Source organism: Bacillus rossius, assembly GCF_032445375.1.
Source record: "Bacillus rossius redtenbacheri isolate Brsri chromosome 9 unlocalized genomic scaffold, Brsri_v3 Brsri_v3_scf9_1, whole genome shotgun sequence".
Taxonomy (NCBI): Eukaryota; Metazoa; Arthropoda; class Insecta; order Phasmatodea; family Bacillidae; genus Bacillus; species Bacillus rossius.
The window spans coordinates 18,710,247-18,730,030 of record NW_026962012.1 but is presented as its reverse complement, the minus strand read 5'-3'; the positions used below and the strand labels follow the sequence as shown (position 1 = coordinate 18,730,030).

Here is a 19,784-nt window from a genome sequence, read left to right as displayed (position 1 = left end):
GAGCTGGCACCCGCGCGTGTTCGCGATTATGGACATCGGGAGACGTACCAACAACAATGGTGTGTCAAATGAGTGTATTTTGTAAACTTAAATAAATTAATGTGAAATAAACACAACTTTAAGAATTCGTGATCAAACTAGCTTCATTATATTTATGAGGTAACGTGTCAAGGTTGTAGATTGCGTGTGCCTGAGCGAAACATGAAGGCCAAGACATGTTTTAGACTGTGTCATTGAATTTTATATTTTACTTTTGTATACAATTCATTACATTATTTATACTTTACTTTAAGCGAAAAAGGTTATTATTAATAGTATCTATTTCTCTAATTTAGCTTCGCGAGAGGTTCAGCAAAGGGAAGCACATAGGTCTAACTATGACACTGTCGAGGTATACTCCAGTTTTGGTTACTCCACAACATGAAGACCACGGGCCTGTAAATATACCGAGCACATCTTCATCATCACCAACGATAGAACCTGGTCCATCATCCACAACAGCCCTGTACCCACTATTCGGAGAACAATCTCAAGAGAAATCAAACACTCACTAGGAGGGTGAAGGAGGAGGGGGGAGGTGTGCCGACGCCCGCGCAGACGCGCAATGTATGGACCCGACCGTTACAGGAAAGCTACATCATCTGCAGATTACAAACAATCCTTGGAGAAGTCAGCCAGCCAAGAGAGGTGCGGCTTGTACAGGTGGTGGAAGGCGAGGAAGAGGACGTGCGAGATCAAGGACCCAAAATGTTGGTGGAAGACAAGATGATGACAGTTCAGGCAGCGACGATATTTCATTACACGACAGTGGGGACTCTGATTTGGACATCTGTATTCCACAAGGCGTACTGCCAACTCAAGGTTAATGCAGACTGCATGTTGACGTCGTCCGGGCCTGCGGCCCCTTTGAGCCCAATATGACACCGCCCAACCACCGTCTCATTTCAAACCTCCCGCTCGTGCGTGCGTGTGTGCGTGTGTTTCCAGCCCGGCAAGAGGGCGCCTAGCTGCAGTGCGTCGCACCCCTAAGTATGCTAATTATTATTGTAACCCTTTTTCTTTTATTCTTTTGCCCCAGTGTCTTGTTGCAGTTTAATCATGTGTTTCTCCAATTTAAATATTACAATTAAATATAAAACTATAGATGTTGCCCGGGCGGACCCGAATAGGCACGGACTTGGACGAGGGTAGAAATGTTTTAGAATAATTCTTAATAACTACGTAAACATTAATGTATTTTAAATTGCCAGTAATTTCTATATAATTATTAATGTAATCTACTATTTACTTAACTTTCGCCGGGGCACGGAATCGCAGTGTGTTGTAACGGTAATTGTGTTCGGCGCGAAGGGCGCCATGTTGCCACCTGCAAACCATGATCTCACCCCAGTCTATCTCACCCGCCAGCCGAGGGCGGTCGTGTCGCTGCCTTGAGGCGACCACATGCGTGGCTCGCCTCCTCACTTAAAAGCCGATTCGTGCCCCGGGCATTTTTATCAGTTGTACCATTGAAGGAACGTGTATGGAAATAAATCGTGAGTACAGTAAACTAATTAACTGTGTTACGTGTCTTTGTGTTCGGGGGACCACGTGGGACCCCAACCTGGTCGGCGGCGTGTGGGACGCCCTGAGAACCCACTCGTGTTAGAAGCGTGCCCGACGCTGAGAGCGGGCTTAGGTAGGGTCGAGAGCGGCGCGTTCAATATCCAGAGGGCCAAGTATCTCGCCGCACACGGGCCACGTAACGCCCTGGGTTAGAGTCTCTCGCCGGGTCCACGTGCCCACTCACGTGGTGGCGCCCACTCATTTGCTCCGATAATTTCTCCATAACACCGTACGCCCTCAATGTTTTGTGGACAAAAATTTTCAAGGGACTGCAATCAATAAATGTGGATTCAGTGCACAATGTGTAGCTTGTGGGCACACGAAGAGTGCACGGGAAATGACAGAAATATTTCATCTGTGATTTCTGCCGTTAGTGCCATAAACAGAGGATTGTGGCACTAATAAGTTTCTGACTGCACAATATAATTTACGTTATTCTAACTATCTGCCATTATTGATGTATTTTTAGTGACTTTTCTTTGAATGTTTTCAAGTGGTCCGACTTAGTCAACATTTTGTCAGGCACTCTATATACCACTTTTTTATTTAAAAGTTTATAGAAAAATTATCATGTTTTTTATATTCACGTAAACACTGTAAATCACTTAGCAATGTATGAAACTGTTATGTTAATTAAAAATTGAATGTTTTGTTACGTAAAATAAAATGTGGCAAGCAAATAACAAAATGGGGGTTCGACTTTGGTAACTTTCCTCTATAAGTAACAAATAAAGACTTAGTAATATTCATAAAGTTTTTTTTTTCGGTGATAGGATTTGAACCCAAATAAAAAATAACCACACCTAATTCAAATGCGCATATTTTGCCAATGAGCTATAATAGCACAACATTAATAGTAAAAAGATTGTTGGTAATCAACAAATGCCAAATTTCTAACATATTTTGAAAGTTGTGATTACTCCTTTCTATGACTTTTTAGTTTATAATTTGTATTCGAGAATAGTTTTGCTACAAAAATTTTTTCACTTGACACACCAATACAATTCGTGCGCCCCCCACAGTTTACACGAACTGGGGGGGGGGGGGGGGGGTGTGTGGATGTGTGGGTGGGTGTGTGGATGTGTGGGTGTGTGTGTGTGTATATAGAGCTAGCAACACGTGGGGGCCGCCATGTTCGGTGGTAGCGATGACGGGTAACCAGTGTTCTGAGATACTAACTACAAGCCCCTGTGCGACCGGCCTAGCCTCGCACGTACCTGGATCCTGAAGCTCTGCCGCGGCTCGCCCGAGATGTTGTACTGGAACACGCCGAGCGCATGCGCGGCCAGCCGCTTGCCCGGCCCGGGAACCAGCGCCTGCAAGCCACACGGCACGTGGGCGCGAGTGTGATGTCACCTCTACCACCAGGCTGATGACAGAGTTTACTCAGGTGTTTGTGATTTGCGTGCTTCATCTTTTGCAATAAAATGTATGAAGAATTAAACTTGGTACTAAGATTAACACATGTAGTTGTTATGTTTCTACACTTATTGTGCTGTACTTCACTGCTTCTAAGTAGGCCTATTATAACAAGTATTGATACTCTAATAATATTGATAGTGCGGAAATGTTTTTTGAGAATGCCTGAGGAGCACGCAATGGCACCATTATGATATTGTCTGTCTTCTTCCAAAATTGTTTTCGTAAGTTGCTCACCTTTATTAGAATGGTGTTGTCTGGAAAACCTGGAAAAATACGCACTTGAATGTGTAGCAATGTAGACAAATTTTCACAGTCAAGAATTTCTGAAGCCAATCAGGACAAATTATATTTTTGTATAAAATTTCACCCCTGAAACTGAAAACATTGGGTGTATTTATCAGCCTTGTGAAGGTGACCTTGAAATGTAGTGTCTGACCGGTCGGGCCTCGGTAAGCAGAGGTCTCCGCGTCGTCCAGGTAGTTGTCGCTCTATCACACCGCCCGGTGAGTGTAGGGCGGACAGTTTCATTCCTGCTGGCTGGGATCAGGTTGGGAGCAACATTTAGTTTTGTAAATCAATTTAAAAATTAGTTCTGGAACCAAAGCATTGGCATAGACCTGGACCAAGCTGGCCGCAGCAGGGTACTTTATAACTGTAGCTTAAGCCGTCATAGGTGGCTTCAACCCTCTGAGGAGATAGACAGCAATAATAAAATTCTTATGACATCATCACGTAAAATTATTGTCCGTAAACCGACTTATCACCACATCATCCACACATTGAGGATGAAAGCTCGGGAGGAGAGGAGGCAGCACTCACCGCCACCAGGAAGCTCTTGGGGGCGGACGAGACGTCCCCGGAGAGCGCGATGCTGGGCGGGATGTGGTCCAGCGTGACGCCCGTCACTCGCACCCGGCGGGCCAGGCGGATCTTGACGCTGCCGCGGGCGCCCCTGAAGGCCCAGCAGTGGCCGGGCTGCACGCTCGGCTGGGACACACACTAGCAGCCTAGTGACACGTGCATTCCAGTCGACAGAATAGATGCTCTTAGACTAATTGTATTTTGGAGGGGTCCGGGTTAGGGAGGGACCTAGGTGCGTCTCAGGCCGAGGCCTATACGCCTGGTCATGCTGGGATTAGCCATGACGGGAGAGGGTCGCATGCATCACGTGCTAGGAGAAGATTGGCCAGGCATGGCAGCGATTGGCGCCATGACTAAATCCACTCACTCATAAATCTAGACTATAACTAGAGATAGGTTGGGCCCAGGTAAAACCTGCATAGACACACGGAAAACCCTGGGCACTGTCATGCGGGGTGCAGGAGTGTAGGAGAATACAGGAGACAGAGGATGGTCTGGATGAAGAGTTGGACAGAGTAGAAAAGAGTCTACCATGCGGGGGTTGGGCACTTGGACTCGTGTATCCAGGACTGGATCTAGTGGCCAGGGATGCAAGCGCCCCTGGCGGTGAGTGGCTGCACTGACCACTCACTCCGCTGCCAGTCAGCACCTCTCAAGACAAAGAAATGACAGCCACTAATACTGTAATACACTACTATGTTCTGAACAGCTCAACTGTAAATTGGCCCATTATGGCTGGCTGGCAATACAGCACTAAGCAACACAGCCATTCTTCCGACAACGTCTAAAACCACTCGGTGAAGTGGCTCACATTCCAGACTGATCCTAGGCCCAAGACGGTATCTTCGACAGCCCTACTTGCAAGTGGTTCCAACACTAAGGACCTGGAAGTCAACAACATGTAGAACCCAACATGAAAATAACAAACAAAAAAAACAGACCCAATTGAGGAGGCTCATAAATAAGTTTCGGTGTGTCTTAAATAGTAATTTTGAAAAAATCAGGGCTTCACAATAAAAATACTAATGGAAGGCTTGATGTAGCCTACTAGCCCATTTAATCATGCAAAGAAGAAAAAGCTTCAACAAAGCTACAATTCTAATACATTAATAAGTTTAATGTAAACTTATTCAACGTGCCTCTTTTTTGAAGCAAGAGGGAAGCAACAGAGCGATAGAGAGATAGAGGGAGAGAGAGACACACACACACAGACACACACATACACAGACACATAGGTTATTATCTAACTATTAAAACATCCAGGAAAAAATTAAAATTATCAATTCTTACATTAACAAAACAAAATCATATTATAACAACTTATAAGTGCTACATATCTAACATTAAATATTGTATTTTAAGATAATACTTATGCTGCTGTTGCACAAAGAAAACCGGTAAGAGCAATTTTTAAAAGGAATTGACAAGTTTGAGCCTGTTTCTTATCCTCATTTCCACACTTAAAACCTCCACTAGTTGGTGTTTTATACCTACGGGCTGGAAAAGATAGCACCTATTTAAAAAAGTCATTTATTATTTGATAAATTAGCATTTATTATTGTGAAATCAGAATTTTTAATATCACAATTAAAAAGTCCTTATTTACATTCTAAATGTCTCTAAACTAAAAATTTATAGAAACAAATACCTATAAATAACGCTATTTAGTTTTGTTCAAAATTTTTTTATTGTGCTTTTCTTAATTAAAACCACAAAATAAATTCAATGCTCGTTTAACTTAAAAAATTGTTGATGTAATATGCTAGCAAACATTAAGTCGTAGGTTAGTTCGTGGAGTATTTAACGAAAGCCACCAATAGACTGACCTCACACCACTAATGCCAAGGTACACATATCGCCAGCTAGAATGACATCATGTCCGCAGTCTTGAATTTACGTTTGCTAGAGGCCGACATTTTTTTTTCATCTGCTGTAGGCAGCCATCTTGTTTTCGTCTGCTGTAGGCCATCATCTTGTTTTTGTCTGCTAGAGTGCACTACCGCCATGCTAGTTTGATTGTTACCCACTAGAGTGCAGTAATCATTTATTACTGTTATGCTTGCCATCTTCACATTTGGGTGCCATCTTGGAAATTCGTTATTATTTAGCTATTGTGCTGCCAATATGATTTTTCGGCACAATTTTAAATTTCAATTTTGAATTATCTTAACAGTAATTTTATAGCTTAAATTAAAATTTGTGTCGCTCACTATTCCCTTCCCTATAATCTTTGTTCGGCTGTTTTCTCGAGTCGTTACCAGTGCAGTATCTGAGATCTTGCCGACCCTTTGCGAGACCAGCATCCTGCCTCCTGTGCCGGAAATTAGGCATTTCGTCACCTTTTTTTAATTTTTCTATAATTTTAAAATTTTTTGGGATTTCTTATTTTTTAAATTTATCTGGTTGTTAAGGGGGTAATTTACTTTTCGTTAGGCCAGTGTACGCCACGTATTTAAACTTTGTGCCAGTGGACCGAAGCCCCTTCCCAGGGGACCAATCTGATATTTTGCTGTCTAATGTGGACATGGTCAGCCCGGTTGAAATTTCTCTCGCCTGCAGTCACATCCCGAGTTTGTAATATTATTTCACTTCATGACCAAATTCGCATAGAGCAGCTTCTGGCCTGCGAGCTGCTTCTTCTTAGAGGGCTGCTGAGAATAGCAAGTCTCGTCACGAAGCAGTCTCCAGTGGACCGACGTTCTCAAGCTAGTGGCGTTTTCTGTCTCTACCCCCCCCCCCCCCTTCTTCTCTCTCCACCTCACATTAGTTCTGAGAAATCAAGCTAGGAGCAGTGACCTGACGGGACGATGGCCTAATTGAAGGACCTTCTCCCTGGTCCGACAGACACATCCCCGACATCTAGCGGAGGAAAAAGTAACCGCGGGGCTGGTCGCCAGCATGCAGAGCTCACCCTCATGACACCTGGTGGCAAGTCAGCTCACCGCCTCAGTTAGTTCCCCTTTACGCCGCTAGAGAGCAGCGCCGCGGCGCCCTTAAGCCCTATGCTTCCTTCTCGCGGCCTGTAGAAGTCGATTCTTTGTAGCTTCCTGTTGCCGCCGGTAGAGAGCGCGCATGTCGTGTTGTCACGCCCGCCTCGGGCACCTCTGCATGTTTTCGGCCCTGAGCCGAACCTTCCCCCCCCTTTTTTCTTAGGGCTGAGCGCCCGATTTAATTAGAAGCTTTGACCGCCATCGCCGGCACTTAGTTCTCCGACCTCGGCTACTGACCACGTCTTCTCAGCGTCCTCTGTGCTAAGAGGCTTTTCGCGGCAACGGCGAATTCGTGTGCACAAGAATGTAGTCAGCTGTCTTTAGGGATGTGATCCCAGTGGTACAGTAGCCAGTCAGATGTAGTATTTAGAAGAAGTCATGTTTAGTTAAATTTTATTATTTTTTTTACCTTCCTAAAAATTTTAGTTTCTTCCGCGCATCCGCGAATTCTCGGTACGCGCCATCCTGATGTCGGCGCGAGACACCTCGCGAGTCCTGATTTCACACCCTGTTTGGTGAGTAATCCAGCTTTTTTTTCTTCCCCAAATTCCCGTTTGTTGGCCTTTCGCGCCGACTGTGTATGACTGTCTGGACGCAGCTCTAATTCGTTTTGAATTTGACATGTGTTTCAGACAGGGTCAAAGTTTCCGGGGAGAGAAATTGCTCCCCGCATGATCTTCAGGACCTGCTGCTGATTTCCCCCGTTAGAAGAGTTTTCCTCTCGGTCCGACGTCATCCTGGGAAGACCCGGGTGATATGAGCTATATATATTTTCCACTTGCATAGAAGGAACTAAATTCATTAACTAGATACCAGCGAGCAGGGCTTTAAGAACGTAATCCCAGGAACATGTAAAATCAAGGAAACTCATGTATATGTAATCGTTGGGAGAATCAAATTTTGGTGCAATTTTTAAATTTTTGTTTATGTAATCATTTATTTGTTAAGGTGTAATATGTATTGTTTTAAAGAATCCCGGGGCGCCCCCTTAACTTTGTTACTTACTAAGATCTTTATTGTCATGTTGAAATAATGCGAAAACAAAATCTCTTAATAATAAACCAGGAAAACCTATAGACCAAGCTACCGATGTAGTGTATTTATTTATCAAATACCTTCTTCATTTTATCTATCCACGAACTCCCCAAGTTACTAGTGTGCAGGGAGTGTAAATTTTGTCTTGTGCACCGCCTCGTGCCCCCTCTGGTAATTAACTTTAATTTTCTTTGTATTTTGCCCAGCAGTTTCCAAGGACTTTTTATTAAAATAAAATAATTTTATTTTGAGGCACGAGCGGCTTTACACTCCTCTTCTCCCTGCCTCATTGCACGCCCGGCTCCTGAATCTCCCCCCCCCCCCCCCCCCCTTGCTATCGTGATCAGGACCGCTTGTACCTGCAGCTTCCCAGGGCAGTTAGTTTCTGAGAGCTCGCCTGAGGTGAGCACTTGCAGTCAGGCTCCAGAGTCAGTTTACCTAACACCCCGGCACGTCTCCAGGCTCAGTAGAGCTCATTTCCCACTGCCCCTGCACATTTACACCTACCACCTTTAGACTCCAGTGCAATGACCGGCACTTAACCTCGGTCTTTATCAAAGACTGGCCAGTGGTTTCCGAACATACCACCTCTGACCTCTAGTGGCGGAGTTGTCAACTACTTCCCCTGGGTTGTCGAGTCTTACTCAACACGCCTGCCCTCTAGTGACCTACACAACAAACGTCCTCCTGTTTTTCTCTTCCGAGCCACCAGGGAGTTCCACCAGTCTCCTCCATGAGCCCCCTTGCTTTTTAAGTAATCTTATTCGAGATGCGCGAGTTGACTTCGTATCTGTTTCGGCCACTCCACAGTAGATCGAGCTGCAATCACGTGCCAACAGCAGTGTCAAGTGATCTTACAAAAATTAAGAACCGACATTCCAGGAAGATGGTGATAGCAGAAGAGATTGATTATATGTCATGTGAAGATCCTAACATATTAGTTGATCGCCTGAGAGTGTTGGTGGCATCTGTTTGTAGAGGAAACTACTCGCATATATACGAAGTATCGTCCATACTTAAAGAACTGCGGAAAGCTGTCTACATACAATAATCACTTGTTTAACTGTTATGTGTGTAATATTGAAATATAAATGAATTATTTAGATTTAAAAAAATGTTTTATTTCTTGTAAACTGATTTCTAACTAAGACTGAGATCTCGTAATACTGTTTCCTCTTCATTTATTGTGCTTCCATTGTGCTTCCAAATGTGCTTCCTTCTCATTGATGGTGTTTCCTAATTAGCTTCTTTTTCGTTGATGGTGGTTCCAAATGTGCTTCCTTTTCGTTGATTGTGCTTCCTTTTTGTTGATGGTGCTTTCTTTTTGTTGATAGTGCTTCCAAATGTGCTTCATTTTTGTTGATTTTGCTTAAAAATGTGCTCCCTTTTCGTTGATTGTGCTTCCTTTTCGTTGATTGAGCTTCCTTTTCTCTGATGGTGCTTTAGATTGTGCTTCCTTTCGATGATTGTGCTTCAGATTGTGCTTCCTTTTTGATTAGTGTGCTTCTGATTGAGCTATCTTTTCGATAATTGTGCGTAGTAAAATCTGTGTATAGTCTGAATACTTACTAGTTCAAAAAGCCACTTGGTCTTAATAACATTTTTTAAAGGTTTCTTGGTTCTTTAGTATGTGTCGATTGTCTAATTGAATGTTATTTATTTAATGATACATTAGGTCTGACAGTTCGAAGACTTTGTCTTGACTGGTCGAAATATGAAATACGCTGACGACGAAGAAGGTTATGAGGTTCCTGAATTGGCTGGTCTATACGTCTGACTTTGTTCATGACCTGGTATCATGATCTGAAGACGCTTGGTCTTTATGTAGGTTTTGTACATGAATGGTTTAGAAGTTAATCTAAGTATTGAACAAAATTAGACTTCCGTGTTAGGCTTGTTGGCAACATATTTAATTTGTTGGACAAGTATATTGCCTAGTGATGATTTTTAAGAGTGAATGATTAATAAACTCCGCGAAAGGTGATTGGAAACAGAATATAATATTTATTTAATATTTAATTACACGTGTCAATGACCAAAAATCAAACCGAGGACAAGTATTGATCAATTCAAACAGTATATTAATTGCAAATTTATTTAATGAATTTTGGAATTTTTCCCGAATGCCTAGCTAAATAATTACACAATTTCAAGATGGCGTTCAGATTTCAAGATGGTGGGCACTTCAGTAATAATAAACTATTTCTGCACTCTAGCAGGTAAAACTTAAAACTAATATGACGGTAATGCACTCTAGTAGATGTAAACAAGACGTTGGTCTCCAGCTGACGAAAAAAATATGGCGGACATTGTTACGAGATTGTAAACAAACCTACTAGTGTAGTATCATGCCACCAGAGTGCATAGAGGTAAATAAAGTATCCAAGATGGATGTTGTTATTCTCTTGTCTCCATTTATTCGTGCATATAACTAGGAAAGTATTAACAGACATGACCTCGTACTAGCTGATGATATAAACCTTGACATTAGTGGTGGGAGGTCAGTCTACCGGCGGCTTCCGTGAAAGAAGGATCTGTAACGATTTATTTTATTGTTTGACCCTGCCGGGTTCAAACTGAGGACTACGTGATGTGTTTTTAAAATATTATTTGATTAAATTTTTATTAATTACAATTTTTTATAATTTGTTAATTTTTTTCAAATTTCTAGCTTAAAAATTACGGATTTACAAGATGGCAACCGCAATGAAAATTGCAACGATATATAATCCAAGATGGTGCCCATAACGAAACGAGCCACGATTATGTTATACACATCCAAGATGGCGGACGTAACAAATTTGTAACATTTCTAGAACTCAAGATGGAACCATAACGAAATGTGCAACAGTGTTTTTTGAAGATTTTTTTTTCATTTAAATTTGATTAGTTAATTTGTTTATGAATTTTAAAATTTTTTCATTAACCCTTGTGTTGCCACGCGGGTACCCGGGTGCCCATTGACGTACCTTTTGTTGAGTCATTTTTTTTTCCAAAAACGATTGGCCAAAACCTTCTCGAATTCCCATGATTTAACCGATTCTCTATCAAAATTTGTTCTCTACATATTTTTAAAAAAATTTTTAACTTAGGCTGCTTGTTGCAAATGTAGCATTAGCCAACTACAACCTTTCCACCACTAGCGTCTCGTTGATCGTTTTCATCAGTTCACACTTCTGTTACTGGCCTTTCATAGTAACTTTCAATTGCGCTTTTCGTTGCATGATTTCGCATGACTTGCTGGTTAGAAATTCGCTCTTATATAATTGGCACGGCTAGTTCTTCTGAAAGCTGGCGCAGAAAAAGGTCCGCGTCTGTTATTTTTTGCAAACATATCATTATTTTCATAGTAAGTAACATACGCAAAACACCGGCGATATCCAAAATGTTGTAAAGAAAAGCTAGTGGTAATCTGCACGTTCGCTGTTGGGTGGAATATCTCGCGCACATTTGATCCATAGTATCAAGGCCAGTCTTAGTTTTGTTGTAAAACAATATCCATTCTGGTTTCCGGTGAGATACATCAGAGATCGTAGCATCATTATACATCATACTGAGAAGAATCGTCGCTTTGTTTTTCTTCGGAACATACGAAATTCCATAAAGCATTGAAAATAATGGACTAGAGTTCGACGGTTTTTATTTTTTGAGGAATGGATGTTTTATTTTTTTTCAAAGTACCGAAGATGGTGAGCTTCCATGACAAAACACTCTGCCAACAGTAAGGTCGGGAGAAATCTGTCCATGCTTATGTTCCGGCCAGATCCTTTGTAAGCAGTGACCAGTTCTTTCACAACTCTTTCTCCTTGATTGACTTCTCGAGTATTACCTTGTTTACCTGTATAGAAAATTTCTTTGAGTGGATAAGTATAACTTGCATCGCACAACCAAAATATTTTTAGACCGTATTTAGCAGGCTTCAATGGCATGTACAGGGTAAACTTCGTTCTTCCTCGAAAAGTAAGAGCTGTTCATCAAAAGTCAAGTACTACATTGGGCTATACACCGCCGCAAGGTTTGCATTCAGCATGTTCCAAATATCAGAATTAGGTACAGCTTTATCAATGGCTCTTCATTCCTGGTGTGTAGTGAAATCGTCAAAATGTATAAAACGTAAAAGCGACTGAAATCGCCTTCTTCTCATCGCACGCTGTAACGGATAAGAGTTTTTCTTCCAAATTTCATCTATGTGGTCTGTGTTTGAGTTATTTTTACCAGCACCTATCAAGATTCCAAAAAAATAAAAAATAAAAGTACATTTCAGTTACCATAACTTTCTTCCATACACATGACTCTTTTTGTGGTGCTTGCTATTGTAATCTTGATACTAGGCTTCCGCTTTTTTTATTTGTGCACTGAACGATAATGTCAACCATTTCCAACGTATGAATTTTTTGAATGTGCCAGAGATCGATAACATTTCCGTACTTTTACGCGGTCCATCTCTCACCTAACAATATTTTTAGCCAGAGTTTGATAGTTTTGAGACAGAGTTTTATTCCAATCCGTTTTGTCTTTTGCCACAAAAGTTGTACTAGTGCTGGCTGAAACATCTGAAGCTACTTTGTTGTCACATTCCTCCTCGGCGTCTCTTTCGTCGTCATAGTCTTCTTCTTCTTCTTCTTCTTCTTCTTGAGGTCCGCCATCCATTTCACCTTCGTCATCAACGCAATCTTCATTATCCGATGCTTCAGAATTGACAGAATTCGGAGCGGTATCGTTGGGGAACCAATCCTTGTCTTCACTGTCCAAAGGGGCATTACTTTTGTCATCCCCTTCGCCGAGTAATCTTTTCAAGCACTCATCTTTTTCAGTGTAACTAAATCTAAAAAATAATAAATAAATTCACGTTTTACAATAATATTAAACTATAATAATATCAAATATATAATACAAATATTGTACATATTTATTATATTTATTTACCTAAAAAAACTCAGCTCTCGACAATTCCTTCATATTTCTGCTTTCTGCTTCTGTTTTCAAAAAATATAATGCACAAGTATGCACACTGCACTAAATAATATTGGAGTAAGCCAGAAAATAAAAAAAAGCATATATAACATAAACCAAATTATCCAAATTCTCTCAGCAGTGACTGCACATCTTCTTTCTTCGAGCAAACAATAAAAACTGAGCTATACGGCTTTACTGCTCCAAATATATACGCATGTTTGTGTCTACGAGTTTCAAAAGTATCCTCGAATATTTTTCAGGAATAAAAGAAAAATACCGATACTTATAATTCCTTTTCATGTTAAACATACCAGGCCTTACTAGAAAAGTGAAATATATTGGTGCAGCTGCACACATTTTATATCTGCTTTAGGACTCACAAGGCCACTGTACATAATTTAATTGTTATATTTAGGTAGGAATATCTTCATAGAATATGAATAATTAAATATTGATAGTATGCATATAATTATTTTTAGTTACAATGGACTTTTACCAAAACTTTCGTAGGCGGGGTACCAGGGTACCCGAGTGGCAGATGCTGTGAGTTTTTTTTTTTGGTGGCAACACAAGGGTTAAAGTTGGATAACAAATAAAAAAATCAAGATGGCGTCCATAAAGAAAATCACAAAGGTTGCGCCATAATTCAAAATGTCGGGCGTGACATAAGACATTTTTATTACTTTTTGTCGAGATTTTTTAAAAATATATTAATAAATTATTGGTTTATCGCTCCCCAGGAATCAAACTGAGGACCGAAATTGATTAAGCAACTAAACATATTAAGTAAGCAATTTTTAAAAAATATTTTCTGGAATTTTTTTTCGGAATTTAAAGCATTAAAATTACGAATTTTCAAGATGGCGGCCGTAACGATGATTGCAAAAGTTACATCTTAATACAAGATAGCGGTTCTGTCTCAAACAGACGATGCTATTATTACTTCAAATTAAAAAAATACGATTCAGAATATGGGTGTTATTTTTATATATATAACTTATTTAATTCTCAGTCTGGTAAATGTCTCGATGGCCGTGCGGTTAAAGACGTATGTTGTCCAACCTAAAGGTCAGAGCTGCGATGGATCGAATCACAGCGTTTCCAGTGTATTTTGCATAAAAAAAATTAAATTTAAATTGTTTGTTAGGACCACAATAGCTCTGGTAGGTAATGGAACATCGACCTTATGAGATGAGACATAGCGACGCTGGTGCTCTCTAGGAACAAACAGCAGAAACAAAGTCGACGATATCCAAGATGGTGGTCTCCAGTGGAACAGAAAAAAATAAATATAGCGGCCATGACGAAAATTGTATCATGAGTGGGGCACTCGATTTAAAGATGGCGGACCCAATATGGCCACCGGTATCAAGGTCAAAGGTCAAGGTCAAGGTGATCCAAGATGTACGCTGTGTATTCACGATCCAAGATGGCGGTTCCAAGGCAGAAGCCGCCGCCGCCACCACCACACCCTGAACCCTCGCGCCAGACTGGCTATCCTACACTACTAATATTTTATTCCATAAAATTAATTTTTTGTATTGATAAAGTATCAAACAAAGGACAGGAATCAATTGAATCAATCAGTATATTAATTGCAGATTTTTTTTGGAGAATTGTGGAATTTTCCCCGAATTTATAAAGTTATCGCCTTTAGAGTATTATATATATATATATAGTAAATAAAATAATAATATATCTTGGATGTAACTGTTAGGCCCACTCCTAGGGGAGGAGATGAGTCCAGACTGACTGGGCACGCACTGGCCACCCACGTATCTATTCGTCTCAGTTCTCGGTAATAAGTGTTGAGATGTGAAATGGCAAGTGTAATCTACAATGAGAAGCCCCAGTCCTTTCAAGTTCATTTTTTATCTAAGACTCATTCAATAGTAACTTCATAATTGAGTATTTATTTTTAAGTCTCTCTGAACGAGTACCTAGTATACCAATGTCTACTTTACTAAAGTTCTGATTTTCCCTTAATCACTACTGGTTCCGTAATTGATAACGTTATAAATGCTAGCATCTTAAATAATTATTTCTGAAACTGAAAGACTGATTTGTACTAATAAACATTTATTTTTACATAATTAAGTTTGAAGTTATTTTTAAATAAGGTGAAAAGTCCTCTAGAACTCCCTGTACTGGGAGGAAACTAGGAGATGTCCACAGAAATAATACTAGTAATAGTAATGTTGAAATACTCTCGCAGCTCTGCCATAATAATGATTTAATTATTTTTGTTTATTGAGTTAAGTCTTTTTCACCCAAAGAAAGATTCCTTCTGCATCTTGGGTTTTTATTATTTTTTTTAAACAACCATATACAATTATAATTCGAAGAAATATTGTTAAATTTCGTAGACACTCCTGGGCTATAATATTGTAGATTATTATTTTGTTTGAAGATGTATAAGACATGAAAAAGGTAGTACTGCTGGATCTTAAAAATCAATTTAAATGTTTATTTTTTATTGTTAATTTTGTTGGAGTAATCCATAATGATGCCTTCTTTATGATATGCTTAATAGATTGCATTTACTAATCCTTTTCCATGTCTGAATAAATAGAGTGATTAATGCCAATGGCATTTATTTTATTTGGCAGAAGTCTTAAAACAGTGTTGTGACAGTATTTAAAAAACCCTCGCCCTCAAAACAACTCTTAAGCAAAGACAAGAAGAAAAGATGATCCAAAACTTTGTTTAACTTGTGTCAGCGAGAAGTATAAATAATCCTTTACCACTCTTCATGTAGTATCAGTTGACACATTGCACAGTGGAGAAAGTCACCTGGAGAATGCACCGGGGGCTGCTGCAGGGTCCGTAGCGAAACAGCGGCAAACCAAACAGCTCGAGCCACGAGTCCGAGTAGTAGGTGAATGTGTCCGGGGTCTCTACCACAGCTCCCCCTGCACAAACACCGTCCTTCACACTACTGTCATCCTACTGGAGGGATTCATGTACGCACACAGACAACTGGCACACCTGTGATACTGACAGGCACGCTACCACGTCACCCCTACGGAGGGATTAATGTACGCACACAGACAACTGGCACGCCTGTGATACTGGCAAATATGATTCCAAGTAACCCTGATGAAGGAATTAACGAATGCACAATTTTGGTAATAACAGGTATGCTACCAAGTCACCCAGCTGGTGGGATACAGGATCGCACACAAACACACGGAACTCTTGTGGTAATGAAAGGAACAGTAACATTGTCTCGGGGTATAACATTTTCAGAATCCCAGACCCCTAGTTTAGGCCACGATCACCTAAAACAATCTTAAATGCCAAAGGCAGCTTGAGCTAAATACTGTTACGAATTATAAAAAACAAAAATAATAATTCGTCGTGGAAAAATACTGGGTTCGTAAATGGATAGCCCAATTAAAGATTTTACTACACAGTTTTATTTATTGCCAATAACAACAAATAATCTTCTAAAATTCCTAGTAATCAATTACACTTAGAAATGTTGCTTCCCCAGTCACTCGGTTGTCACACACCACACACCTCGCTGGGCCGCACCTCTGGCGCAACTGTCGCCGCAGCACCCCTCGTGGACCTCCGCTGCCGTCGCACTTCCCTTCGCCGAGGATCCGCTCGACGCTTCGCTCGGGAGTCTCTCGCCCCGGAACTCCACCGCACCCGCGACACTATCGCCCGGAACTGAACTCTCCGCCCTGGAACCTTTGTCCAGCGACGCACGTGCGGCACTATCGCCCGGAAACTCCGCCTCCTCACTGGCTGACCCTCCTCAGAGGCCGGCGTCCTGGGCTTATATATAACAGGCGCCACTTCTAGAATTCACGAACGCGGCTGGAGCCAGTCGCGTCATTCCACCCGACCCGACGGCAGAATTCTCTCCAAACACGCGTTGACGGCTCGCGTAACTCCGCAGCTGTCAGGTTTCAGGCAGGGCATCGCGCGGGGAGTGTAGGGAAGGAGGGGGAAAAGCGACAATCCTTGTTATCTTCCAGGCGCGCGGCGCATCTCATGTTGCGGCGGCCGCCAGCCAGCTCTGCACCTGCACGTGTCGCGGCCCTGCTTATGTTCGTAACAATACGTTTGGAGCCATTGACTTTTGGAGTGAAATACTGTTGGAGGCATATATCTTATCGTAAATGGGCGATCGCATCTTACTTAGTTGAATGTTCATAAAAAAGTACAGCCTTTTCGTTAAATGTCCGTAGTCAACTCTTTATTATCGTATGCTACTGATGAGATTGTATCCAACTGATGAGATCGTTTTACACTAAGTTGAATTTTCGTCCAAATGTACTTACTTCCTTTTAGTCAAAAGTGTGTAAATTGCGTGTTCATTGCATGTTCATTATGTGTTTGCTGTGTGTGTATTGAGTGTGTATTCAGTGCATGTCTTGTGTGTGTATGTGTATTGTGGGTCCATTACGCGTGTGTACTGTGTGTACTTTAGCTAGGTCATTTGTGTGTGTGTACTGTGTAACCATTGTGTGTTCAGTGCGTCCAGTGTATGAACTGTTCGTCCTGTGTGTGTACTGTATGTGTATTGTGTGTCCAGTGCGTGTACTGTGTGTGTACTGTATGTGTATTGTGTGTACTGTATGTGTATTGTGTGTCCAGTGCGTGTACTGTGTGTTCAGAATGTGTACTGTGAGTTCAGTGTGTGGTGTGTGCAGTGTTTTTTTTTGTCGAATGTGTGTTGTTTCATTAAATGTTCCTAGTCAAATCTGTAGTAGCTCCGAATATTTACTGGTTAAAAACCCTGTGGTCTTGATAAAACATATTTAAGGGATTCTTGGTGCTTTAGTAAGCATAAACATGTTCCATTGGTCTAAAATGGGTTGTAATTGATTTTTGATACTTTGGGTCTGCCTGCTTGATATATGGTGTATCAGCTACCGACGAGGAACGTCTTGTAATTCGGAAATGTCTAGCCTATATGTCTGACATTGTTCATGACCTGGTCCGAGGTTCGAAGACGCATGGCCTTTATGTATAGCATTGTACATGAACTGGTCGGTATATATTCTAAGTATCGAAAAATTATACTTCCATGTTAGGATTAGCGATAATGTATTTAATTAGTCGGATAAGTATTTTGTCTAGAGTTGTTTTTTTTTAGAGTGTATGGTTAATAAACTTAATGAAAGGGTATGGGAAACAGAATATAAAATTTATTTTAAGCTTATGTTATCCTTATCACCGGCCGAGAACAAACCAAGGACGTAAATCTATAGTGCCAATCATTATTTTAATAAGTGATTTTTTGATGAATTTTGGAATTTGTTTTCAAATTTTTGGGTTAATTTTTATTAATTTTCAAGATGGCGGTCAATATGTTATCAACCGTTTACTAGAGGCTGGTATATGAGAAACTTCAACCTCTTATAGGATGTTTCAACATATTTTATTAAATAAGTTTTTTTTACCTCGAATTTAATTTTTTTGCATCACCCAGTAATCGAACCAAGGACAAAACTGATTGAATCAATCAGTATATTAACTGCAAATTTATATAATGAATTTGGGAATTCTTACAGAATTTCTAGCTAAATAAATACAAATTTCCAAGATGGCACCCAAATAACAAGTTGGCAGGTGCCACAGAAATAAATAATTCTTGTACTCTAGCGGATGAAACGTCAACTAACATTGTTGTAGCGCAACAAACGAAAACCAAATGGTGGACATGACATCATACTGATGATATATATATATATATAACTTGGCATTAGTGGTGGGATGTCAGTCTGCCAGCAGTTACAGTAGAAAAAGGATTGTATTATCTTTGAAAGATTTGTGCAATGGGAGTGCATGACTTGATGCAAGTTTTTGGACATACGCCATTGCTTAGCACATGTATGTCTGTAGAAGAAAACTACAAAAAAACAAAAATGACAAAAAACACAAATTAAGCAAAAAATTGCTGTTGTCAGGATTTAACGCCACACAATACTCCACAACAGGAAGATGGTCAACAAACAAAGAAAAATGGACTAACAGAACGAAAAAAAACCCACAAATGATGAAAGCACAAAAATACCGAACCCAAAAAAATTCAGCACAACAGTTGAAACGAGACAAAAACACAGCAAGACGAAAAGACGAAACAAACACAATAGTGTTCCTGTTGTGGAGTATTGTGTGGCGTTAAATCCTGACAACAGCAATTTTTTGCTTAATTTGTGTTTTTTGTCATTTGTGTTTTTTTGTAGTTTTCTTCTACAGACATACATGTGCTAAGCAATGGCGTATGTCCAAAAACTTACATCAAGAAAAAGGATCGGTCACCATTTTTTATTTTTGCCCTCACTGGGTTCGAACCGAGAACTCAACAAGGTGCGTTCTTTAAAAATTGTTTTATTAGAATCTGATTAATTATTTTGTTTATAAATTTTAAAAATTTTCCAGATTTGTTAACATAATAATTAGGGATTTTCAAGATGACGGCCATAACGAAAAGAGCAATGGTGATTTAATATAAAATTTTATTGAAATTTGATTAATTAAATATTTTTATAATTTTTAATTTTTTTTGAAATTTTTGGATAATACTTATGGATTTTCAATATGGCGGCCGTAATGAAAATTGCAACATTAGGAAATGGGGCATTCATTTACTAGATGGCGGAAAGCTCTAGAAAACCAAATGGCGCAAATCAAAATGTCAGAAAATAATGTGAAGCTTTCACTGCCATTCACTGTCCTTGGCGTCTGCGGCTACAACCCAGAAGCCAAGCTACCTCCAAATGTCGGAAAGTTCTAGAAAACAAAATGGTGGATCCAAGATGGCGGACATGAAACTATTTGTTATGTTTTCTGACCCTATTCAACACTTTGTAAAGGTTTTTTAGTTCCATGAAAATAATGACTACTTATTCTGTTGAGAATTACTGGTATGTAAGCAACATGTTTATGATCATA

At 40.3% G+C, this 19,784-nt stretch overlaps 1 protein-coding gene across 4 annotated transcripts in view; it reads right to left on the bottom strand.

Annotated features, from left to right (window-relative positions):
- The window catches only part of LOC134542674 (SUN domain-containing protein 2-like), a 116,193-nt gene that overhangs the window by 6,555 nt on the left and 89,854 nt on the right, over positions 1 to 19,784 (bottom strand). For 2 of the 4 annotated variants that reach the window (XM_063387113.1, XM_063387115.1), the window contains 3 exons: positions 15,663 to 15,781; positions 3,847 to 4,014; positions 2,823 to 2,921 (listed from right to left, as the gene is read on the bottom strand). In XM_063387113.1, the coding sequence (XP_063243183.1) occupies positions 2,823 to 2,921; positions 3,847 to 4,014; positions 15,663 to 15,781 (386 nt within the window). Of the gene's footprint in view, positions 1 to 2,822; positions 2,922 to 3,846; positions 4,027 to 15,662; positions 15,782 to 19,784 lie in introns of all 4 variants that reach the window. The other 2 variants (XM_063387112.1, XM_063387114.1) reach the window with 1 other exon arrangement.